The following is a 25,670-nucleotide window of genomic DNA, read 5'->3' on the forward strand; positions in this document are numbered from 1 at the left end:
ACCGACACCGACTGGTTATTCCTGAGAGAGAGAGAGAGAGAGAGAGGGCTCTGACCTCAGCCCCGACCCCCGCGGCTGTCTGTCTGTCTGTCTGGAGGGAGAGAGAGAGGAGACGGGTGTTTCTCTGGGTGTCCTACACCCCCCCCCACACACACCCACACACACACACACACCCCACACACCCCCCCAACACACACATATATACACCACACCCACCGCCCCCCCCCACACACACCCACCCACACACCCCCCCCCCCCCCCCCATGGTGATCCTCAGGGAGGGGATCTGTCCCGGAGTCACCGCGCAACTCGTTCAGGCTTTGAAAGGACAGAATGTGAAAACGGGTAAGTGTGACTCCAGCAGCTCCTCTCCCCCCTCCCCCCCCCCATTCCCCTCCCCCCTCCCCCCCCCACTCCCCCCCCCCCCCCCCCCCCCCCCCCTCCCCCCCACTCCCCCCTCCCCCCCAGTCAGTCATCCTGATCCTGAAAGCAGCCCAAACTATCTCGAGTACTACTACTAATAATAACAGCAATCCTTGTGTTTGACACAGTGAGTCCTCCCTCAAATGGGATTGTGTCTTGTGTTGCAGTGGTGGACCTGGTGTCCTCGGACATTGAGGAGTTGGCTCGGAAATGCTCGGTGTCCTACAAGGTACTGGGGGTGGGGGGGGGTCATGTCTCGTGTCGCGCCTCCCCGCCCCAAGCCGCTGGAAAATCTGTCCCGGAAACACCCCCCCCCCTCCCCTTGCCAGTCTCAAGACCCTCCTCTTTGACCGCGCCTTCGGTCACCCTCTCACTCTTACCTTCCCTGCCTCCTACCTCCTCCCTCCTCGTTCCAACTCCCGGCTCGGGTGCACGTCCCCGGATTGTCCAGCGCCTTGGGCCGTTCTCCCAACGCGAGCGGCGCCCTGTAATCTGCGATTACTGTCGCCTCGTTTCAGATGCTGGTCGCCGTGAGGCGCGTGCTGCTCGCGCAGTATTCTCCGTTCCCTTCCAACGGCGCGGACGTGTACGAGGAAGTTCTGGGCTCCACGGCAATCCTGTCCACAGGGAACAAGAAGTAGGTGATACCCGAACCCTCCCGTAAAGTCAGCCGCTCCTCAACGCTGGTTACAAGTCCTGTAGTTTGGCGGTTAGGGCACTCGCCTCGCAGGCGAGAGGACCCGGTTCGATTCCCGGGCGGGGCAGGGCGAAACGTGAGGCGAGTTTCCTTACTCCACACGCCTCTGTTTACCCAGCAGTAAGTAGGAACCCTGTTGTGATAAGAGGACAGTAGGGTGGGTGGGCTCTGGAGGAATGAGATGAAACGGGCTGAGGGCAAACTTCATCCCAATCCCTCGTGGTCTAGTACTGAAGCCAGAGCCTCAGTGTGTCTGTGATCAGCCTCTCTGACCATCCATCTGTCTTGGCCTCTGCAGCCTGGACAAACTGCTGGATTCGGGCCTTTACACCGGAGAGCTGACCGAGTTTGTGGGAGCTCCGGGCAGCGGGAAAACCCAGGTAAGGTCCCCTCTCTGCCCTGTCCCTGTGTGAGGCCCATTTAAAATGCAAATGACTGTACAATTGATCAGATCAGCTTGTGCAGATCACGCCTTAGGACCTTCCTCTTCGACCGTGCTTACAGTCACCTCTCTCTGGCTCAGCTTCAGGCTCCACCCGCTGCTGAGCTCTCCAGGACTCTCCCCTGCGTGAGGGGCGCTCTATAATTGCAAGTTGATGTTTGTCCCCTTCTCCAGGTGTGCCTCAGTTTGGCAGTGAACATCTCGTGTGAGTTGAAGCAGAAGGTGGTGTACGTGGACTCGACAGGGGGGCTGAGCGCCTCCCGCCTGCTGGAGCTGATTCAGAGCCAGGTGGACAGCGCGGAACAACAGGTAATAATCCTTCAAAAAAAAGCGTACTCACTGAATCCATGACTATGTGTGGGACACTGCTGTGCGCCATTGACTGCCGCATTTCGCCCACAAAATTAGTCAATCCACTTAACAGTATATCCTGTGAAGTGGTTTGAGACGTCTCAGTGGCAGTCAATGACAAATGCTAAGGTCATTATTGTTATTGTTGTTGTCTGTCTCCTAATCAGCGCCTTGGGACGTCCTCCCGACGTGAAAGGCGCTCGATAAATGGAATCTTGTTGTTGTTGTAATCCAGACCGATGCTCTTCAGAGGATCGAGGTGGTGCGTGTGTTTGATGTCTACGGGATGTTGGATGTTCTGCAGGACCTGAGGACAAGTTTCACACAGCAGGTGGGAGAGCGAGAGCGAGGAGTAAAGATGTATTTTCCGCTGGGGGTGGGTGTTTGGCCTATTGTGTTGGGGTCACAGGTAAAGGGGGAACGTGATTAAGTGGCCTTCATATCGTCAGCGTATGATAATAAATGCGATATTGTACTGATAATGGCTGTGAGAGAAAGAGAGAGAATGAGTGTCTGAGAGTAATTTAGGCACAAGAAAAGAGTGATGGGCTCTAGAGGGAGAAGTTGTGTGAGAAGGATAGATGCACAGGGGGAGAAAGGTAGGGAGAGAGAGACGGAGAGAGTTTGTGAGAAAGAGACTTTCCCGAGCTGGTGTGACAAGGCACTAGACGGGGTCTGACCTGCACTCAGTGGCTGGTAACGTGGTCGCTAACGACATGGCAGTAACACGCATGTGGTTGAGAGGGTCGTTGCATGGCATGACGTGATGTGTACTTGCTGTTTCTGCAGGTGACCGGCGCTCGGGCCTCGGTCAAAGCTGTGGTGATCGATTCGGTCTGTGCTGTCCTGTCCACGGTGTTGAGTGGCAGCCTGGCAGAAGGTGAGAGATGGTCTGAGTGTTCTGGTCTGCTCAGAATTCAAGGCATTGCTTTACTATGGTTGCACTATGCCAACACCTTGCATTTATAGTGTCTTTCACATAGGATAACATCTTGGAGCGCTTTATAATGGTGGGGTCGGATGCCGGGGGGATTGGGAGTGGGGGTGGGTGGGAAGTGATGTTGACCATAGGTGCTGTCAAAGAGGTACTTCAAGTTATTGACCCTTTATCAAACAGGGTCAAAGTTGGACTGCTCCCACCTTGTTGCGAGCTCTGCTGCCTGGAGTCTGCCATTAATGCCTCTCTCTCCCTCCTTCCCTCCCTCTCTCAGGCATGGCTATCATGATGCAGCTGGCAAGAGCACTGAAGACTATGGCCAGAGAGCTGGGTGTCGCTGTGGTAGTGAGTATAGAGCGAGGATAGAGATCAACAACTCGACTGCCGAAGCAGTCTTGGTTCAATGAGCATTCAAAGATGTTCAGTCCTGTAGCTTAGAGGTTAGAGCACTCACCTCGCAAGTGAGACACATTCGGGTTCGATTCCCGGGCAGATCAGGACGAAACCTTAGGCAAGTTTCCTTACTCCACACGCCTTTGTTTACCTAGCAGTAAGTAGGAATCTGTTTGTTAGTCGATTGGCTGATTGCTTTTCCGGGGATAATAATCCCTTCAAAAAAATTAACTGCATGAATAACCCCCATAGGACAGTGTAGATTGATGAGACGTTTTCCCGTCTCTCAGGTGACGAATGGTGTGGTCCAGGACATGGGAGGAGGTGTGAAGCCTGCGCTGGGCCGCTCCTGGAGCTATGTCCCCAATGCCCGGGTCCTTCTACAGCGCGAGGCAGAGATGGGGAGCTTACAGGAGACCAAACGCTCAGCAACAGTGCTGAAATCATCCCGCCAGGTGAGTGAACAGCAGCGATGCTGCTTACAGGTGAGGGGCAGCCCAGACCCATGGGATGAAAGACTCGCATCCCAGCTGTGAACGGGGTTTGTGCGGTTGGAATCTGGTTTCTGAGTGTGTGGGGGCTTCAGCAGAAACAGCCATAAACTGACCAATTTGTCGAGTGAAGTCCATCAATGTATTGAATGGATTTTTTTTTAAGTTAACAAAAATGTGTTTGAATCTGCTGAGCGGAGGAGCGGACAGGCAGGTACGTGGGGTTAGCAGGTCACTGAGGTAGGAGGAGCAAGGCCGTGGAGAGCTTCTATGGCTGTCACAATAGGTAACTAGCTATGGGGAGTGCTGGATTGTGTCCGAGAATAATTGGATTTTTAACCAAACATGATGCTGTTGTTCCTTTTTTTCTTAAACCAGCCGACCGGGCTCACAGCAGAGCTACACATTACCGGCAGTGGGACTCTAGAGAACCAAACAGCTACTGATGCCCTCGACAACACATAGTAACACTCACCCAGCAGCGATGAAGCTCTGCATCTTCTGTAAATATAAGACAGAGAACTGGATATCAGGAGGAACAGGTCTAAAGAAAATAAGAACAGCATTAATGAAGACGAGGCCAGCCCCCATCACTGACGTGTATGTGTCTACGTGTGCAGTACTGACTGAAAATAAAAAGGCTTTCATCTGCACACACTCATTTCTCTGGGTATCCACGATATCAAATTGGCCGTTCATCTTGTACCTGTTTGTGGGACTTTGCTGCATGGGGTGCCATCTTTTTGTGTACAAAAAGCTGCTGTAAAGTGCTTTGAGATGGTGATGTGAGAGACACTCGTGTTTTACACAGGACGAGTGAAGTGGCCCATCACAGGCGCAGTCGAAGAGGAGGGTCTTGAGACTGGCCTTGAAGGAGGCAAGGGAAGGAGCGAGGCAAAAATCAGGACAAAAGCTGAAACATCTCTCCCACCAGAGGACCCATAGTTAAGACAACTGCACAGACAATTGCTTGAGATCTACTCAGCAGCCAGCCCCCAGGTAGACCAGCTAACAACATCACACGGAACAAGAAGAGACAGAAACGATGGCAAACCATTCAGATTTTACTTAAAAAGATCTTAATAGAACAATAGATGAGAGAAGCAGTGTTCAAATCATCGTGACAACTAGCCCTTGAATGCTTACAAAGGAGCGATAATGAAAGCCGAGGCGCTGGTCAGTTTAAGCAAGTTCTCCAAGAATTTACATTAGTGCGGAACCTCCTTGCTGAGAAATTATGAGTTTACCGCTCAGCCACTCGAGCTTTAGGTATATAAAAAATACTGGGTCAGACTTTCCTTTTTAACCTATTTCACAATTCTCGTGTTCAGTCTCAGACACAAATCAGATAACCCAAGCAGAGGAAATGGAGCAAATGTTGTACCGAGCAATTCATTAATTGTGCTCCAGAAAAGACAAATCTATTAGAAAATGGGGAGTGAGGAGAAAGAGAAAAGTGATAAGAGTGCACCAGAGACGCACACTATTAAAACACCATTAGGTTACTCACTTTGAAGGTCTACACATGCCTAAAAAGGTATTCACATCAAACCCAAAGAAAGTGGGAAGACAAATAACAGCCACAAGAGTAATGAATGAGGAAAGGTCATTTGAACCAGCTTCATTCAACGCCCATGTGGTTTAAGCGATGAGATGCTATATAAATGCAAGCTGTTGTTGTAGTTTGACTTAACTTGTGTTTCAAAGTGCTTCACAGGTTATATTGTAAAGTGGATTGATTGTTTATTTTGAGGGTGAAAAGTTACAAAAGGTAATAGAATAAAACTCTAGAATACTGATCGTTTCTAGAATGGATACCTGGCCTGGTTTCCTCTATAATTACTCCCTCAAGACAATACCTTGCATTATTCTGCATTGTCTGTAGCCCTCCAGACATTGTAGTACAAAAATCATTGTTCCTTGTGAAATATTTTATTTTCAGTCTCTCTATCCCCATTCTATTCATCTACCCAATATATCCTCCAATACCCTTCATCCTCTCCACACTGGTGTCAAGCCCATACTTAGCCACCTGGTTTAGAAATTTATTGATAATCCTTACATTTGATATAGCACCTTTCCTGTCAGGAGGACATCCCAAAGCGCTTCACAAGATATACTGCAAAGTGTAGTGACTGGGTTTTGTGGGCAAGTGCAGCAGCAAAGTTGTGCACAGCAGTGTCCCACAAACAGCCATGAAGTGAATGACCAGTTTTATTGTGGGATTGTTGGCCAGGACACATCGGTTTTAAAATAAAGTTCCGTGATCTTTAATGGGTAGCTGAACAGGCAGACATGACCTTGGCTTAATATCTCATCCAAAGGAGTATCAACTACCTTTATAGAGATTCTGTGCAATCGCCGATGCAATTCCTATGATCAGGATGCGTAGAAAACATGTTGGTAGGAAAAAGCATCTTTACCAACTGGTCTTGTCAAAAGCAGAGCTGGGCAGAGCAGTGTTCAGCATGGTACTGCAGTAGAGACAGCAGCACTGACACAGGTCCACTTGACTTGAGCTGCTCTACATACTGGAAAAACTAGGTTTTAGAGTTTGTAAAGATTTGATTCTCTTCTACGTTTCATGTGAGTCCAGTTTTCCTACTTTACTGACGATGTAGAGCAGCTCAGTCCAAGTCCCTTTTAAGTTGAGAGGCCAGTGATATGGAGAGGAGTTTGGGTTTCACAAGTCATTTAATTGGTTTATGGGTATTTCATACTTTGATTAATTAAAAGACAATATTATTGCAGAACATCTGGTGACTCCAGGTTAGTCAACATCAGAAACCACTGCTCCTCACCAAGCTGTTCTCTTAGGTTTCATTTCATTAGGTAGAGGCCAGTTCTGTGTCTGCATTGGAATGCAGGTCCTTGTGACCTATACTATAATACATGATCACCATACATAAATCCTCAATACACTCAACCTACCAGTGGGGGGGGGGGCGCTCAAAGCAGAGCAAACACAATGCATTCATTCTCTTTTCAAAAGGCTGTCTCACTAAACAGTCTACAAACACATACGTGATACTGGGTACGCAATTATAATGTATGTACCCATTCCCATTCACTCTCATGATATAGAAAGAAGTCAAATACATCTTTAATTGGGGATATGACAGCACCGATCTTTGCCTTTAGTGTGAGCTGCTGATTGGGTTTGCTCAAACACGTCAGCACGGTGAAACCAGCCTTCTCTTCCTGATGCACTGCCAGATCCAATTCACTGAAACACGTTTGGCACACACGTTCTCCTTGACGTCACCGATCACGTGCGTTGCTGTGGCCACGTCAAACTCTGGAACCAGGTCGCCGTTGTACGCCACAAAGTAGCGTCGGATTCTGCTGAAGTCTTGGGCTGATGCAGGCAAATAGAGCCTTACTCCTGTAAATATGTCCAGCAGCGTCTACAGAACAATAAACAGCAATTATTATCACCGTTCTGCATCTCATTTCAGCTTCATAGGCTCCAAAGATTTCTTGTGTTTTAAGACTGCCATCATAAAATTTTAGGTTTTTAGGAAAGTTCTTGAATTCATTCTTATTTTGGAAGCTGTCTTACTCCAGGTCAAAAAGATCAGTGAAGATAAGAACCAAAGAAATCTGCTGGCGAAAGAAGACCAAGATCCAACTAGTTCGCCTTCCACCATCCTGGCAGTTGCTTGACATATCATTATCGCAAACTATATACTCTACCCCGATTATTTCTCACTCTCTGCTGCCCTATCAGACATAATAGTGTATCAGACATACACCATTCAAGATAAACCTCATCTGCCATTCCTTAGCTCATCTCTTACTTTATCCTCACTAATACTGGGCAAACTTTACAAGTCCTTTGTCTCCATATCATTTATTTATCATGTGTGCCCTGCAGAAAATCACCAGTACAGATCCCCCTAAATACCGCTCGGCACTTCCTTCTAGCCAGCGCTTTACTGTTTCCACTTTCCCTTGGTAAACCAGAACAACAACTTGATTTATATAAGACCTTTTCACGTTGGGAGGATGTCCCAAGGCACTGAAATAGCTGCAAGCTTACAAGAAATAACTTGCGCCTCCACCACAAGTTGTAGCAGATCATTCACAACTATTAGAGAGACTATTCTGTGTTTGTACCTGATTTGGAGTAGGCGATGTGGTCGGACTGGAGAGCAAAGAGCCGTTACTCTTTTCTGTCCCAGGCGATTTGATCTGGGGATGAAAACCAACACACAAACATTATAAAAGCCACCATTATTACCAGCTGGTAATAGAGGATCCATTTTAATTGCGTTAGCTTAGGATCTTGAGTGAGGCCTAGGTCACCATAACAGAACCAATACTTCCAGCCCACAATTTCACCTGTGGCAAGTTCATATTTTCAACCAGACAATTGATAGATTCGGATAGTGAGAGCCATTTATATATTTAAAAAAAAATCATTTCACCTTATTTCCATTCTGTTCCACTCCTGGCAATTTCCGCTTCAACCCCTTTCTTGGCGTTGAATCTGAATTTTCAGGGGTAACCTTTTGGGATGTACTGCTGTTGGCTAGGGCGGTAAATGTTGAACAATTAGTGCTGTTTGCAGAACTTTTCTAGATATTAGATTTTAAGCTTCACGGGATACTATGCAAAGCCTGTGTTGAGAACAGGTGTTCTACACGTGTGTGCTGGAAGGCAAATAAGAGTCTTGAAAAAGTAAAACAAAAATCATCCTGTAAAGAGGCAACATGGCGAATGTTTTATTGAACACACATCCAAGATGGTGCCTCAACCTCAGAACATCCTTGGTCACAGGAGCCTGACCTGACACCATGTACCTCACCTTTCTATATGCCACACCATGTGTCTCTGGCCTCTCAAAGAGTGAGATTGACAAATTAGAGGCATAGCAATTCTACCTAATCTCATCTCACAAGACTATGTGTCTTACAGACAACTCCACCACCCAAGGAGTTTTTCCTGGTGTCCTGGCAACAATCCTCATGGCTTTTTATGGGACTTTACCCCTTGAGCAAAATGGCTGCCACACCTGCCTGCAAATTACTATGGTAAACAATTACTGCAAAGCACTTTTAAGATGTTTCAAACAATACAGTATAAAAATGCAAGTTCTTTCTTTCGGACTGAGATTGTTCGGCCTCATCTCACTTGGACAGAGACGGAGAAAAGGAAAGGTCAATTGTATTGGAACTGGAGTCAAACACAGTTCCTCAAGCTGGAAACACAGCCATGCAACCCACTACAGCAATCCCTGTGTATTCACTGGACACACTTTGCTCACCATCTTGGCTTTGACGTTTTTTCCATGGAGACTTTGAAGGCCCTTTGGAGCTGCCTGGGCTTGGTTTGGGAGTTGGTCCAGTCTCGCTGCTGCTAGTGCCACCTGTACCCGATTCTTCCCCACCCCTGGCACAAGCTATGGCAATTTCAATATCAGACTTTTCCTTAGAAACCTTGTACAGTTCCTGCAACAACAACAATGCAAGTGGTCCATCGGAATATAATAATAATTCTTGCATTTGATAAAGCGCCTTATCACATGGTTGAGACGTCTCAATTATTATTGTTTTATTTATTTTTGAAGGGATTATTACCTCTGGAACGCGATCCACCAATTGACTAACAACTGGATTCCTACTTAAACAGAGGCTTGTGGAATAAGGAAACTTGCCTATGGTTTTGGACTGCCTGGGAATCGAACCCAGGTCCTCTTGCTTGCGAGGCGAGTGCTCTAACTACTACGCTACAGGACTCAGTCTGTAGGATCCAGCTCCAGACTCAGTCTGGACAGTATACCTAGGGGAGAGATAAATAAATCATGTAATGGGCAGTGTGCTCACACCATGTACTGTCCCTGGTCCTTCCTGGTTTTACCTTGAGCTGAGGAAGGTTAGTTGCAGTTTGCCAGTCCTTGTCATCACGGATACGGGTGCATCGGGGGAAGCGGATCGAGATGCCATCTGCAGTGTGCGCCTCCGACTTAGAGAACTCTGCTCCCGTGATCTCCCACACTGGGGCAGTCTGTGCGTAGGAGAAGGCAACAGAGATTAACGTTGTGGAATTGCAGACCCACCTCGACAACACAGCTCTGTCATTCTGTGTAACGAACCTCTTCAGGATCTCTACAGCGACAGTGCTGAGGCGAATGCTCTAACCACTACGTTACAAGTAAGGCAATGAGTATCAACTGGATAGGTAGACTATGGACCTACCTTTGGATCCCGGACAACAAAATCAGGGATGTAGTTCTTACTGATCTTTAGCCAGTCTGGTATTTTGCTTGCATCCTGGAATGACAGAATATTAACTTTAAGTCACATTTGTATAAAGAAACATCGTAGCGGCTGTCAGAATTAAAACAGTTCTGAAACAAGCAGGAAACTTTCATCACGTGGGAGCATCCGATTACCTTGCTGATTTTCACCATATCCAGTTCGGTCTGTAATCGGCCCAGCGTAGCGTCGTCATGGCCACCTCCACACTTGGTCACTGTGCACCAACATCCAGCTTTGGGTCGTAGCAGCCCATCAGGAAGATGGACATCATCCCACCTGAGTGCGAATGCAGAGAGCTCATGTCATCGGTTGCTTCTCAGTTACCCAACCACGCCATGTTAACAGCACGCTTTCCATTAACGCCAAACATACGGCATTTTGTCTGTTGAAGGTAAGCACACGTGGGATCTCAGCTGCGGTGTAATTCCACCACAATGTTCTTATACTTCACAAATCACAAGAAAGAAGCATCTATGCCTGAGCCTAGACACAGATACTATCCTTGATCCTTCCAGAATACCCACCACCATCTTACCATTATAACCTGCAACATCTGATGATTACCCCTATGTGTTAAGAGAAGCAGTGCTCTGGGCTGTCCAGTAAAAAGGCCTTTCTTCAGCACTCTCACTGCAACTCCACTTTCCCCATTACAAAACCTGAGGAAACACAGCTGACCGTAAAATACCCTCAAAGGTATGGAAAGGCAGTGCTAGAATGAGCGCTTTATGGCTTAATGATCAGGAGTGCAAATATGCAACACAGCAGCAAAGAGTAACTATCTGAACGTCAGACAAGTACCTTTGTTTCCTTGTCCATAGAAAGCCCCCAGCACCACCAGGTCTGCAGTGTCGGCCATCGCACCTTCATTCAGATAGTCCTTCTTCACTTTCAGCCAGTGACGCTTTCCTGGTTCGTACAGACCCTACGCACAGAGAACGAGCTTAGCTATAACAGGATTCAGCATTGGGGTAGCACCATCAAACGGCAAATGACAATACTTTCCATTTTAGTAGATTTAAAAAAATCTTTGTGCCAGAGTCAATTTATGAATTTTTTTTAAAAAAAATGATGCTGCTGCCACATATTTATTCTGGTGCAGTTGAAAATAGATTCCCTGGATACCGAGAGGATCTGAGAACCCCATCTTTCACAGTAAAGAGCATTGCAGCTGAAATCACTCAGGTTAATGTCTCACCTTAACGTCCTTTAGCACCAGTCCCTCCAGACCCTCTTTGATAACTCGATTGATCATGTCCCCCAGGTCGGAGGCCCTCTGTCAAAACAGGATACCAGATTAGATTGCAGTGATACAGTCTAGCTACACTGTAAAAGAGCATGATCATTTCATTTCACAGCCACACAGGAGACAACACAACACCCATTGTGTTCAGCGATCACAGACTGATTCAACATACAAATTTAACCCTGTTATAAGGTGGAGCCTTGGGTCCATAGAATTAAATTGGCCCCTTAAGGGGCATCAGATTACTGCTGGTGTCAGTGCCGATTGACCAGTACACTAAGCCAACCCAGTCAGCCACAAAGTGCACCACATTTCTGGTACAGTGTAGGCCCACAACCTATCCACCCTTTAAATGGTTCCATTTTGTAACCAGTCATTTTATAACAGGGTCAGACTGTACACTACCTTCCACACAGATTGAGATCCTTAGGTCTCCATGTAAACATGGCTGCACTCACATTCACGTGCCTCATCTCGGAAAACATGATCCTGTTGGGGATTTCCACCATGTTATCGTGAAGAAACTGCCTCCGCTCACGGATCGGTCTGTCAAGATAGAAAACTTAATGTAATAACAATAATAATCCTGGCATTTGATACAGCGCCTTATCACATCTTTAAGACGTCTCAAAGCGCTTCACAGGATATACAGTAAAGTGAATTGACTGTGTATTTTGTGGGCGAAACGCGGCAGCCAATTGCGCACAGCAGCGTCCCACAAACAGTCGTGGATTGAGTGATCAAATTATTATTTTTTTTGAAGGGATTATTACACCCAGAAAAGCGATCCACCAATCGACTAACAAACAGGTTCCTATTTACTGCTAGGTAAATAGAGGCGTGAGGAGTAAGGAAACTTAACAAGCGTTTCACCCTGCCCGGGAATCAAACCCAGGTCCTCTTGCTTGCAAGACGAGTGCTCTAACTACTAACCTACAGACTCCACAAAGTTTAAGAGAATACAGGGGTATAGATGAGGGGTATAGGGGGCTCATCTGGAGTATACACTAGACTAGTTGGGTTGAATGACCTGTTTCCGTGCTGTATGCCTCTATGTAACAAGATGCACAGACCTGTCCATGAGGCTGACACCATTGAAATAAATGCAGTCAAAGACAAACAGGCAAACGTTCGCATCTTTGAAGGCAGCTTTCTGGAAAAGAACATAAAACCCATTTAAAAAAAGATTCTTAAAACTAGTACACAATCACACCCAGCTCCTTGGCTTCACTGTTCTGCAGGTGTATTACAGGCTGCATCTCCCAACATAAAGCAAGACAAGTAATCAGAGGCATGGGGAATGCTCACAGAGCTTGACAAACCAACAATTACTGAGCTCACTATGCACTCAAAAAAACTTGCTGAGTAGCGTCCCGGTGCCCTTGACAGTGGGGGAGCCCGATGCCGAGCCGGAGTAAGGTGACCGTAGGCACAGTCGAACAGGAAGGTCTTCAGGCGCGATGTGAAGATGAAGGTTTATCGTGAATGAAAGAGCGCATTTTGATCACATTACCTTATGTACACCCAGCGTTCCAAATGGGAGGGGCTTCCCTGTGGCTGTGTCAATCAGAAGCACCTCAGAGTCCAGTATCATGCTGTCACCCGCCACAAACGCTTTGGGAATAAAGTCCTTAAAATGAGCAACCTGGAACAGAGTGAAATGGTCGGTTTAAGTAGATTTCATGCTAACGTGGGCAATTTAATGGTGTAAACTAATAGATATCAGAAGCCAGGTCGAGATCGACTCAAACTCATTGTAGATTAGTCAAATCAGGAGATAGAGACATCACCTTGTCCCACATAGAAGCTCAGGCTCTCAAAGTAGTGTGATTAGTCATAGACTCCACACCTTTTGGTTGTAAAGCATCATTTTAAACGTTTTATAATGGGTTTCATTTGATCTGTACAGTAAGAGAGAGAGAGGGAGGAAGCAAGGGATTCTTACCTTGTGAGGTAACACAGGTTTCAGACTCCTGCTATAGTACTGAAAGGTGTCTCCGTTCTTGTGCACCTGAACCCGCTCTCCGTCGTATTTGATTTCCGCGTACATGCCATTGGGGCACTTCTTCATAGCGTATTCTATCGATTTGCAAGCTTCAGCCTGGAGTCAGAGAGATTACACAAAACTTAAAATCTGTTGGGACAAGTAGGCTCTCTTAAAATAAATGCCAGTTTCCCTTTCCCCATTACATGGTCCGCTGGTGGAATAATCTAATGATTTTCACAAGCAGATTCCTACCACTTCACCATCTGAAAGTTTCATCTTCTGCGATTTCCCCACACGTATTAATCCCAGAAAAGCATTGGTCCACTAACCTATCAACAAATTGCTGTAGAAAGCGCCTACACCTCCGTAAATACAATTGTTGGGACAAAGGGGAAGTTTCTGCTGTCAAATGCAAGGATCATCATTATTATCATCATCATCGTAAGCATACTGCTTACCAGCATGGGCTGGACTGGAGTCAGAAGCGTTGCTGTGATGCTCAACATCTTCCTCATGCCTGGGACCTGCTGAGATTCTTGCTGGTTCTTGAGAACACGGTCCACCACGTCCTGTAAATTTCGTGAGGCTTTGAAGGCATCGTAAGCATTGGGATCCAGAGCGTCCAGCCTGATTGAAACCAACAAACAGGACAATCGTAGAATGACACAGCACTTTTGGCCCATTAAATCCGCAGAATTTTTCCTGCACGAGCCTGCATCTAATCCCACTCTCCAGCAAGCTCTCCATAACTGGTTATGAATTCAGTAGTTTATTTTGATGGGTAACTTCTGTTCTTTACTGATATGTTCAGATATATTACCTCCCAGAAACTGCAGTACACAAATCACACATCCAGATAAATTTCGTAGACCTATTTCTCCTCCCTCCTATTCCCCCATATTGGAAAATACAGTTAATTCTACTCCATTCAGGAAGGTGGAAAGACCTTTGTTTGGGACTAGAATGAAGAATTGTGTGGTTTCATCCGTCAAACAGCATGATCAATGAGACTGAATATATAGGCTGACATTTTAGTACAGTGCTGGGGGTCAGAGGTGCCACGTTAAACCAAGATCCCGTCTCCCCAGTCACTTACACATGTTTGGCTCCACTATTCATCCGCAGGTCGTGCTTGATCAGCCGAATAATGCATTTCAGATCATTTCCTGTACACCTGTAAGCCAGAAACAAACATATTTCAACCATTATTCTTACATTAGTCTATTCTGTGAAGCACTTTAAGACATCTAGAAGATGTGAAAAGCACTATGTCAAATGCAAGGTTTATTATTATTATAAAATATTTGACAGGCATTCCTTGAATGACTTGAAGCACAAATACAAAGGAAAGAATGGGAATCCCAATATAGCCAAGTGCAGCTTTCATACAGAACAACACGCTTCCACAGATGGATTACTCATCTTCCCGAGCAATCTCAGGTATCCTCTCGCCGGCTTTCGGCCAGACAAGCCCTTCATCTCCAACACTAGGTCTCACTGCCGTTTCATGAGGCAAGAAAAAACTTGAATCTTTATAACACCTTATCGTATTGAAACTTCTCAAGGTGCTTCACAGATAATTATTGCTAACAGAATCTGAACTTTTACTGCAAGTAGGCTCAGATATCATCAACGACTTGCATTTATACAGCGCCTCCTCATGCAGGGCAATGTCCCAGAGCAATTGGGACACTACTCTGCTCCCCCCAGTCAGACTCACTCCCACATCTGCAGCAAAGCACTTTGCACCCAGTTGGGGTTTACTCTAAAGATAGTAATGTTACGACTGTCTAGGGTTCAATCAATGACTGAGCCTTCAGCTACACCTTTTTCTGAAACTCTTTCCTAAAATTTCTTCATCTTGCAATCCCTCTCTTGTGTTCAAAAACCTCTCTTTCTGACCACGTCCTCAAATTCCTCCTCCTCCCTTCCCAGTGATTTCCCCTGTCGTACTCAAGGGGTCTGATGTTTGAAAGCTGCTGTATATCATCGTGAGGAAATGTGCCCTTGTGTGGCTCAGACTCACTTGGCAGTAATAGCCTGAAGCTCCCTCTGCTGCTCCTCCTCCCGAGTCAGCTTTGAGAGCCGAGTCAGAGCAGCCTCCACGTCCTGAATAGTCATCGTGCTCTTGGCTGCGGGAGGGAAGCTCGAGGTGCCTTCAAAAAAGATGCGCACAGTCTCAGAGACGTCCCCCTACACAGAATTTACACAACCCCAATTATTATACACGGAGGAGAGAAGGGTATCAACACAAAGACTTCAGTCACATAAACGATCCGAGCCAGCTGGGAGCTGAATTACTAAGCAGCTGAATGGTAGGAGGTGGGTTTGCTGGATCTCAGCCTTGCCATCGTGAGAGAAGGCATCATCCACGATCAGATATCTGGACTTTTACAATTTAAAATTAAAATAGTGAATTATAACTTTAAAGTTAACATTTTTTTTTAAAATTAATGTAAAAGTTTAGCATTTGTTTTTCAGCTTAAAGCACCCTGACTAACCCACATTAAAACACAGGTCTGTGCAGATCCAGATCTGGCACCAGCAGGTTCAATAATACTGTGCCACAAACCTGCTCCAGGTCTCGGACCATGTCATCCAGACTGCAGTTAAATATCCTACTGAAGAGCTTGACAATCTGCTTGTCGTTCAGGTTGTACACATGTTTGATGACGCCTGGGAGCAGGAGCTTTATAGTCAAATACACATCTCCATGGAATTTACCTGGGGAAGCAAACAGTGGACACTTATTCACAGCAGATCACTTCAAATGGAACCCAACAGAGAAATAAGCAAGTGACATGACATGAACATTACATGGCTTATATTGTTTGGATTGTAGTACATCAACTGCAGCTGGGCTCTTTGATTTGCCTACTGTTAGGCAGCAACCAACACCAACATATTTCTGCCCGAGTTCACATATCAGGCAAATTAATTAATTATTATTAATAGAGCAAATTAAAGGAACATCTCTCACCATCACCACTTGTGCCCTTCCTGAGAAAGTCCTGGATGATCTGAGTCTTGCTGTTGTAGCTGGGCCTCTCTGCGATCGTCGCGCACAGTTTGCGGAATTCCCGCAATGAGCAGTCCTTGTGGTTGGGATCGCCCGCGACGACTGGCAGCTTGCTGCTTGAGGGCGAGGCCTTGCCACCTGGGCTTCCTCCTTTAGCTGCTTAAGAAATAAAATCATGGAGTTTCTTTAACAAAGCGAAGCATTTACGTTCAACTATCAATATTTACATTCCTAAATTAAGCTGTAAATTATAGATTTAAGTACTTTCTAGAATTTTACATTTTAAGAACAGAATATTCTTATCACAGATTTACGTACAATGCCCTGATAGACCAACTACTTGTGAACAACATGATATGACTTGGATATTGGTCTTACCTGAAAATCCAGAGAATTTAAGAGGTGATGGGCTGGATGTCGAGGGGGTCACCTTCTCTGGGGTAGTCTTGTATTTGGGGAAAGTGTTGCCCATCTTGATTGCATGTTCTATTCACAAGAAAGTAAAAAAGGGCATAGATGAGGTTGTGTCTGTCTTGCCTTGCACATCAACACCTCTGGTCTCATCATCTCCTGTCCTCCACCTACTTTTTTTCCTTTGACTTTCCCTGCCCCCTTCTCTAGTTTGTTCTTATAAACTGCTCCGTTCCAACATTCCCAGGTTCTGAGGAAAGGTCATCAACCTGAAACGTTAACACACTTTTCTCTCTCCATAGATGCTGCCTGAGCTGCTGAGCGTTCCCAGTGACTTCTGCGTTTATATCAGATTTCCAGAATCTGCATCTGAAGTTTAGGGAAATCAATGTGCTGCAATATAATGTCGCACCATCACATTACAGGCATTAGAGTCGTGTTACTGGGGCAGTCTGCTGACAGGAATGGAGTACAACAACAATACAGTACAGTACTGAGGCCACATGGACTGCAACTTCTGAACCAACTGTATGTAGTCAGAATACCTTAACACCTGATGAAGTAATTAAAGCGACAAGTGATTTGGGTACAGTTTAACCAGTGATATGTTGCTGTGAAATGATGGGATAAAAATTTAACAACAATGTACCTCCCCGTTTTTGACCATTCACACATCTCCCAAAGCTGGAAGCAGAGACCTGTCTTGAGAGAAGGAACTTATTTGTGCCTCTTGGGCACAATCAGCTGAACCACTCACTGAGGATAGATGGTGGTTGGGTGTGGGATGAACTCTCAGTCTGCCTATACTGCCCAAAACTGTGCTTCTCACACGACTGTCGTGCACAGATCTTGGAGGCAGTGACCTGAAAGGCATCTCCAGCAGCAAACAGAGCGGCTGATCATGATGACATGGTAAGACACTATATCAAATGCAAGGATTCTTTTTATTATTAACAACAGAGGCGTTATTATTATTAACACAGATTCCCCGGTTCAGTGTGTGCTAACCTGTGATGTGCTTGTTGATCAGCTCTTTCTCTTCGTCCTGAAGCTCTTCCCAACCCTCCAGATCACTCAGATCATCGATCTTCTTCGTGCTCAGTCGAGCTCGCTCCAGCTTCTCGAACATACATTTGACATGGTACCACTCCTTCATCTCCCCCGACTCCGAGAAGGGGTTTGGGACGATCTTGCCGATGCGCACCAGCCCCTTTGGGATCTTCTCCTTGCATTTCTTGCAGCCGGCCGTGCCACGCTTGGAATAGTCCACGCAGTATCGCTGCTCGGCCATGTCTGCTCTTGAGATACAGAATGTGTCGCTGAGAATTCGGGAGAGAACCAAGGCAAGGAGGGACTTGGAGAGCAGCTTCTGGTTTTGTGCTGCTGGAGCTTGCACGCTGCTCCACACCCAATGTGCCGGGAGCAAACAGCCCGACTGATGACCCGACCCGAGCAGGAAAGGATGGGTAGAATTGCCGCTGCTTTGCTTTTCAAACACCGCCTTCACCAGTTGATTCCAAGCTGGCCAAATCCTCCTGGGTTGAAGCAAAACGTCCACAAAGTGCTGAGAAAGCTGCGTGCACAGCCTATGCATGGAGCACGTTCACCTCAGGCATGTTCTCCCCCCCCACAACCCCCTAAATACAGACACACAAGAGAGATCGTAAGTAAAGGGATAGAAAGCCCACTGTTAAAACCACACGGTACTCCCCTTGCGGTCCAGGGGCTCTGTGAAACGCGAAAGGTTAAACGTTTAATCCACGGCCGTCTGTGGGACGTTCACCGCTGCCGCGTTTCGCGCACAAAGCACACAAAGCCAATTCATTCCACGCTGCTGCATTCCGGGCAGCGCTTTTGAGACGTCTCGAAGGCGCGGTGTCAAACTGCCGGCATCGCTATCGCTGCTATAATATTTTGGAAAAGCTGCAGAGAATCGAGGGGATTTTTTTTTTTTAAAAAGAAAAAACCCAAATCATTTCCAAAGCATCGACACGACGACACCCACCCACCCACCCGCCCGCTCCAGCAGAACAGCTCAACACAACCCCCCAACACCCCCACCCCCGCTTCTTGGGACTTGGGTTTGCCCGCCGACAGAAAGCGGACTTTCCCTTTAAAGCGGCGCCTTTAAATAAACGAAGGCTGGTCAAGCAGTCGGGACTCCGGCGCCCGGGGCCGAACTCGAGCCCGAGGCTTGGAGGCCTAGGCGAGGGGGGGGGGTGTGGGGGGGAGAGCAGTTTCCTCGATGGGGGAGATACCCCCAGAGGGGACGTTGGGAGTTTAAACGCATCGTGAGGGGAGGGGAGGCGAGGAGGAGGCCGCGAGCTGTTTGAGGCGAATTAAATCGAGCCCGAGGCTTCAAAGGAAGGCCTCCTCCTCCTCCGCCTTCCCTCCCACGGGTCGCGGGGGCGGTTGCTGTCGGTTCCCGGGGTCGGGCAGTGAGGACGGACGGACGGACGGACTGACTGACTGACTGGCGGAGCCCGCGCCGCCGCGGCCTGAGGGGGACTCGGGTCGGTCGGTCGGTCACTCACTCACTCGCTCGCGCTCTCGCGCCACCTCTCCTTTAAATAACCGCCAACTCCGCTTTGTTTCTGATGACGTTTCCCCCCGTTAAAGGCGCTGGTCACCCCAACTCTGCCGACAACAAACATGGATTCCCACACACACACACACACACACACAGCAATAATAATAATAATAATAATAATAATCCTCGGACCTGCATACAGCGTCTTATCCGCCTCAGAGCGCCTCACGGGCTGCACCGTAAAGTGAATCGACTGTGCTATTCTGTGAGCGCGAGACGTGTAATTGTAATTACTAATAATTGAAAGGCCCCAATAAACAGGTCACAAGTTAAAATCAAACGCATCAAACAAAAACCCTGGGCCCGGTTCCCCCCCAATCCCACTCCCCCCGGAATATAAATGGTAATCTTTGTATTTGTCCCGGGATCCGAAACTGTAAAGCGCTCCGAGACGCCGTCCGGCGTGGAGGGCGCTGTATAAATCCGAGTTGTTGTTGTTGTTGTTGTGGTGCCCTTAGACTGTCGCCCACAGACAACACAGTCGCTCCACTTTACAATATGTACTGTGAGGAGGTGAACGTGAGCGGGCGAGTGAGAGTGTGAGCAGGTGTGAGTGAGTGTGAGGAGGTGAGTGTGAGCAGGTGAGAGTGTGAGCAGGTGTGAGTGAGTGTGTGAGTGTGAGCAGGTGTGAGTGTGAGGGGTGAGTGTGAGCAGGTGTGAGTGTGAGCAGGTGTGAGCGTGAGAGAGTGTGAGCAGGTGTGAGGGAGTGAGTGTGAGCAGGTGCGAGTGTGAGGGTGTGAGGGGGTGTGAGTGTGAGGGGGTGAGTGTGAGCAGGTGTGAGTGTGAGCAGGTGTGAGCGTGAGAGAGTGTGAGCAGGTGTGAGGGGGTGAGTGTGAGCAGGTGTGAGTGTGAGCAGGTGTGAGCGTGAGAGAGTGTGAGCAGGTGTGAGGGGGTGTGAGTGTGAGCAGGTGCGAGTGTGAGCAGGTGAGTGAGTGAGAGTGAGAGAGTGTGAGGGGCTGTGAGTGTGAGGGGTGGAGCGCCACCTGCAGGAAGCTGTCATCCAGACGTGACCTCACGCCGTAAAGCGGGGCGGTGTGTCGTGCTGCGGACACTGCCGTCAGTGGGATTGTCGCGGCGGCGGCGGCGGCGGCAGCAATGGCGCTGTACGTGAAGGCGGCTGAGATCGTGGAGCGGGTGGAGAGCAAACGCGGCTCTGTCAAGGACCTGGTGTACAACAGCGGCCATCAGGTGCGGGGGGTGGGGAGGGGGGAGTGTTGGGGGGGTGGGGGGGGAGTGTTGGGGGGGGAGTGGGGGAGAGAGGCCCAGGCCAGGCCAGGCCGCCTTAAAGGGCCCGCGTCCCCACCAGTCGGGCCCGGGGGCTCACAGCTGCCACTTGCAGCCTCTGGATGGTGTTGTAATAATAATAATAATAATAATAATTTAACAACACTAACGCTTTCGTTCGACACAGCGCCTCGTCGCGGCTTCGAGACGTCTCAACAGCGCTCCACGGAACGTACTGTCGAGTGTAGTGACTGCGTATTTTGGGGGGTGCGCGGGGGGGGCGAGGGACGCAGCAGCCGATTGCGGCACAGCAGCGACCCCCCCCACCCCCCGCGCGCGAACCGTCGCGGATCGAGTGACCGGTTTATTATTTATTATTATTAAGGAAACTTACCCAACGTTTCGTCCGGTTCTGGAATCGAACCCAGGTCCTCCGGCGTTGCGGGGCGAAGGCTCTAACCAATACAATGCTTAGTTTTTTCGGGCGACTCCTCTCTCTCTCTCTCTCTCTCTCTGCACCTTGCCTGCAGTCTGATTGATCTCACTGTGTCTGGTCTCTCGCAGAACATTAAGCAGCTTTTTGCACTGGTTTGCGAAACCCTGAAGTACGCCGGCATTCTGAAGGAAATCATCGGCTCCACCAAACTGCTGAAGCAGGAGAAGAAGCTGCAGCTTAGCGTCGCCAAGGTACCACCTCGCGCTACCCCCCCGGCCTCTCGCTGGAGGAGAGGGGACACACAGCGCAGCAGTATGGAGCTATATAGGGTCGGGGGCGAGAATTGGGACCCACAGTATAGAGCAATGCAGGGTTAGGGGCAATCTAAGCTTGGCACTGGTGTGGTAACTCACAATGGGCACCTGGCAGGACTCTGGTAACTTGGCCTGGCTCCAGTGTAGTGTCCCAAGTGTGTGACTGAGCTGACTGATCTCTGCGCCAGGTGCTGGTGTACGACCTGCTCTTCGGGAAGGGCGTGAAGTGCGGGGGCAACTGGAAAGCGATCATCACCAAACATCGCTCGCAGCTCAAGTCGGCGCTTGCCCGGCTGAAGGTCAAAAGGAAAGTCAGCCGCAATGAGGACCTCATCGTGAGCAAAGCATCCGGCAGCCAAGGTACTGAGCCTGGAACTGGCCCGACCGACTGACTGACCAGAGGCATTGCACTTCGTGTGTGTATTTTTGACGGGGTGTGGTATACATACGGAGTGATTGCATAGGTGTTTAAATGTGTGTGCTATACATGTGTATATCTGCAGGTACGTATACATCTGCGCACGCGTGTATGAAATATATTTAGTCACAACATTACAGTAAATCAGCAAAGTGTTTCAGACGTCCTCCCGCCAATGTAGCATGTTATATCAATGCAAGGGTAATTATTATTATTGTATAAAACCTGCTCTGAAGCTGAGATTTGAGGCATAGGAACAGGAGGAGGCCACTCAGCCCCTCAAGCCTAGTCTTCCATTCTATAAGATCATGGCTGATCTGTACCTCGACTCCAATTACCTGTCCTTGCCCCATATCCCTTGAGACCCTGACCTGACAAACATCTATCCACTTCAGTCTTGAAAATGTGAATGGATCCAGCTGTAATCCTTTTGTGGGAGAGAGTTCCAGATTTCCACTAGATTGTGTGAAAAACGGCCTCTGCCAGTGAATGGGTGAGATGTTCACACTCGGTGCCGTTATCTCTGTTGGTCCTCACACTTCCTCACGTGTGGCTTGTTCCCAGCTGAGGAGATTGAGTACAAGTGATGCTTCTCCTGCTGCTCTGCCAATGATTGTCTCGAGAGCCGGTTACACTGAGCCCTGTTGTGTAAGCAGTCTCTCTCTGTGGCAGGTTGCCGGGTGCCTCGCTACGTCAGGGTGAACCTGCTGAAAACCAGCACCAACGATGTGATCGACTACTTCAGACGGGATGGTTTTATTTACCGCGGTCGAGCGACCAGGTACGTGGATCTTGTCTATCAGATGAGACGTTAAACCGAGATTTTATCTGCCTTGTTCAAGTGGACATCCCATAGCACAAGTTGAAAAGAATAGGGAGCTTCTCTCTCCCGGTGTCCTGGCCAACAATCCTCCCAGATAAAATGAGTCGTTCACTTCATGGCTGTCTGTGGGGCATTGCTGTGGACATGTTTGCTGCACAGGCTGCTGGTGGCTGAGTGACTCTGCAGCTGATGGCTCTTCTCTTACAGTGTGAATGACCTCAAACACCTGAAGGGAAAAGAGTTTATCTGTGACCTCCACCTGCCAGAGTTACTGGTGTTTCCTTCGACCATAGACCTGCACCAACACTTCCTATACACGGCAGGCCATATCATTCTCCAGGACAAGGTAAATACAGGCTGTGTGTGTGGTGCGTTGGTGGGGGAGTAGCATGTAGATATCTATACAAACCCCCTCCCACTGCTTACTCGCCTTGTTAAGCACGCAGAGACATTCCTTAACGTTCACATCATGTGTATGAATTCACACTGTTCCCGGGCTCAGTAGCAAACAACTCTTTCCTTATCCCCAGGCCAGTTGCCTCCCGGCACATCTTCTCAACCCCCCGCAAGGGTCGCACGTAATCGATGCCTGTGCAGCTCCAGGGAACAAGACAAGTCACCTCGCTGCTATTCTCCGTAACAAAGGGTAAGTGCTTGAGGGGAAGGGTAATCATAGAATATTACAGCACAGAAGGAGGCAATTCAACCAATCCTGCCTGTGCCGGCTCTTTGAAAGAGCTACCAAGTAGTCCCACTCTTGGCAATATCAGGGGAGGATATCATCTGTCACCTCTCCACTTTGTAGTAGGCGACATTCCTTGTGATGAATAAATCCCTTCCAAAATAAATAATAATTCGGTCACTCAATCCACAACTTTTTGTGGGACACTGCCATGTGCAATTGCCTACCAGATTTTGTCCACAAAATATACAGTCATTCACTTTACAGTCTATTCTGTGAAGCGCTTTGAGACGTTTCAAAGACATGATAAGGCTCTGTATCAAATGCAAAGATTATTATTATATCAAATACCAGTGGAATCCAGCCATTGTTTCTTTCTTGTGTGAAGGAAGCTCTTTGCCTTTGACCTGGACATCCAGCGTTTGGCCACGATGGGCACGTTGCTGCTCCGGGCCGGAGTCACCTGCCACCAGCTAGCCAACGAGGACTTCCTACTGGTGGCTTCCAGCGACCCCAAGTACCAGGATGTCAGGCACTTACTGCTGGACCCCTCGTGCAGCGGTTCTGGTGAGGAGCGGCCGCGAGCATTAGTGGGGTGCGGGCGTTGTGTGCGTGGGGGGAGGTGTAGAGCTTCATTGGGGATCAGAGCTAGACTCTTCAGCTGACGAAGGGGATCCCCATTCTGACCAAAACTCAACCCACAACAGTTTGCGGGACACTGCTGTGAGCAATTGACAAAATACAGTCACTCCACTTCGCAGTATATTCTGTGAAGTGCTTTGAGACTACAATTGGGAGTCCCAACTCTATCTATGTGAATGTAATTTGTTGTTGCTGTTATGAACATTCCTCGGTTACTCCTCAGCCCTGATTCCCTCCCTTGTTACCAACGCAGGAATCGTCAGCCGCCTGAAGCAGGTGACTGAGGATGAGGAGTCCGCCTCGCCAGAGCGTTTGCAGGCGCTGTCCAGCTTCCAGCGCAAAGCCCTGTGTCACGCTCTCAGCTTCCCCCGGGTGCAGCGCGTGGTCTACTCCACCTGCTCGGTCCATCAGGAGGAGAACGAGGAGGTGGTGCGGGAGGTGCTGCAGCAGCACAGGGACAGCTTCAGGTGAGGCCACGCTCACAACCGCTCGTCACTTACTATTGGATTACAGCCGGTTCCTACTTGCTGCTAAGTAAAGACAGGCGTGTGTGTGGAGTAAGGAAACTTGCCCAACGTTTGGCCGTGCCCAGGAATCGAAGCCAGATCCTCTCGCTTGCGAGGCAAGTGCTCCAACCACCGAGCTACAGCAAAAACATTGCGCTTCAGAGTTTGACTGTTTAATGTGCAACGGTTTCTACTGTTCACTTAGCTCCTAAACGTGAATGGTTTGTTCCCTACAGACTGGTGAATTTGATGCCCTCCTGGCCATACCGTGGTCTGGACACATTCCCCGAAGGCTCCCTGTGTCTCAGGGCCTCTCCAGACCAGACTTTGACCAATGGTTTTTTTGTGGCCATGTTTGAGAGGTGGAGCGGAGAGAAGACAACAGAACAGACCAAGAGGTGAGAATTCTGTGTAGATACCTCTCAGCCCCAGCTTTGCGACGTCCTTCCGAAGTAAAAGGTGCTATAACGAATACAAGAATCATTATTATTACTTTACTCCCAAAGATGGGAGTGGGAACCCAAGCTGGGAGGGGTTGGTGGGAGGTGGCTGAAGACACAGCCAAAGAGATGAATCCTTAAACTGGCTTGGAAAGTCCTGAGTGAGACAGAAGGATTTTGTTAAACTTACTGTAAACTCTTCATTTTTAAATCCAGTCCCTCTCAGGCTAAGGCATCACTGTCTGCGGTTGACACGGTCGGAATGGATGGAAACTCTGAGGCTTCCCCATCTACAGCTCCAACCGTCAAGAGGAAACGGAAGAAGAAAAAGAAGAAGCTGCAACCATCAGCTTAGCTTCAAACATCAGCTGAGGAACAGAGGTGTGTGTGAAGACAAACTGGGAATCTGAAACACACAGTGGACAAGACCTAATTAACAGCTGACTTAGGAGTGAGGAGCCCTGTGCAGACAGAATGGATGAAATTGGTGTATGATGTATTGATTGATATTGCACTGGCACAGGTACCTCTGCTCTGGACCAGTCACTTCTAAACATTTTCTTGCCCATCCTGGGTCTGGACACAAGAAGGAGCTGAGGGGGTCCCAGCCTGACTCGTTTCCCTTCCACCTTCTCTTGCAACGGAGCCTAAAACCAACCTCAAGGACATGATCAACACACGTTTGTTACCCCCCAGGTGACTCAACAAGCAGCAGCGTCCAGTTCAAATGGATTCAGTGATTGGTTTGATGGGTTAATCGTCAGCAGTGGGCATAAGCTCTTCACTTCTCTCCTACGCTAGGAATGTCCCAAATTGTGCCAGGCAAAGTGGGACGGGCAGTGCCGAGAACTTGGATATACAAGAGCTGTACTGCACACAGTCATTGCACAGTGCAGTTCTGTAGATACAGTATTAAATGGTTTAGCTCTGGTTCA

General features: G+C 48.3%; 3 protein-coding genes across 3 annotated transcripts; 2 read left to right on the plus strand and 1 right to left on the minus strand.

Moving 5' to 3' along the window:
* Positions 1–263: 263 nt before the first annotated feature.
* On the plus strand, positions 264–4,792 carry rad51d (RAD51 paralog D). Its single transcript, XM_042338479.1, has 10 exons — positions 264–345; positions 591–652; positions 942–1,060; positions 1,419–1,500; positions 1,737–1,871; positions 2,149–2,244; positions 2,703–2,793; positions 3,125–3,195; positions 3,534–3,698; positions 4,113–4,792. The coding sequence occupies exons 1-10, from the start codon at positions 264–266 to the stop codon at positions 4,197–4,199; spliced, it is 990 nt and encodes a 329-aa protein (XP_042194413.1). The 3' UTR covers positions 4,200–4,792.
* Positions 4,786–19,594, minus strand: lig3 (ligase III, DNA, ATP-dependent). Its single transcript, XM_007896441.2, is given in 22 exon segments — positions 4,786–7,141; positions 7,854–7,928; positions 8,165–8,268; positions 9,004–9,187; positions 9,597–9,743; positions 9,935–10,009; positions 10,132–10,223; positions 10,226–10,273; positions 10,799–10,922; positions 11,196–11,273; positions 11,702–11,789; positions 12,317–12,396; positions 12,757–12,888; positions 13,189–13,344; positions 13,689–13,857; positions 14,327–14,404; positions 15,257–15,423; positions 15,803–15,954; positions 16,211–16,405; positions 16,628–16,735; positions 17,669–18,297; positions 19,383–19,594. Coding segments are annotated over 21 exon segments (3,072 nt in total). The 5' UTR covers positions 18,255–18,297; positions 19,383–19,594; the 3' UTR covers positions 4,786–6,907.
* A 608-nt stretch (positions 19,595–20,202) lies between these two features.
* nsun5 (NOP2/Sun RNA methyltransferase 5) lies at positions 20,203–25,670 on the plus strand. Its single transcript, XM_042338903.1, has 10 exons — positions 20,203–20,438; positions 21,039–21,161; positions 21,413–21,584; positions 22,315–22,423; positions 22,673–22,811; positions 22,996–23,111; positions 23,536–23,714; positions 24,043–24,256; positions 24,532–24,693; positions 24,952–25,670. Exons 1-10 carry the CDS (start codon positions 20,346–20,348, stop codon positions 25,088–25,090), a joined length of 1,446 nt encoding a protein of 481 aa, XP_042194837.1. The 5' UTR covers positions 20,203–20,345; the 3' UTR covers positions 25,091–25,670.

This window comes from Callorhinchus milii, unplaced genomic scaffold (assembly GCF_018977255.1).
Source record: "Callorhinchus milii isolate IMCB2004 unplaced genomic scaffold, IMCB_Cmil_1.0 Scaffold10, whole genome shotgun sequence".
Lineage (NCBI taxonomy): Eukaryota > Metazoa > Chordata > Chondrichthyes > Chimaeriformes > Callorhinchidae > Callorhinchus > Callorhinchus milii.

Bases quoted from the DNA above. Each gene is read 5' to 3' on its own strand.
- rad51d (XM_042338479.1), top strand. From the start codon at position 264: ATGGTGATCCTCAGGGAGGGGATCTGTCCCGGAGTCACCGCGCAACTC. The intron at 346-590 runs GTAAGTGTGACT...CTTGTGTTGCAG, and splicing joins AGGACAGAATGTGAAAACGG to TGGTGGACCTGGTGTCCTCG. The intron at 1,061-1,418 runs GTAGGTGATACC...TGGCCTCTGCAG, and splicing joins CTGTCCACAGGGAACAAGAA to CCTGGACAAACTGCTGGATT.
- nsun5 (XM_042338903.1), top strand. From the start codon at position 20,346: ATGGCGCTGTACGTGAAGGCGGCTGAGATCGTGGAGCGGGTGGAGAGC. The intron at 20,439-21,038 runs GTGCGGGGGGTG...GGTCTCTCGCAG, and splicing joins TGTACAACAGCGGCCATCAG to AACATTAAGCAGCTTTTTGC. The intron at 21,162-21,412 runs GTACCACCTCGC...TCTCTGCGCCAG, and splicing joins TGCAGCTTAGCGTCGCCAAG to GTGCTGGTGTACGACCTGCT.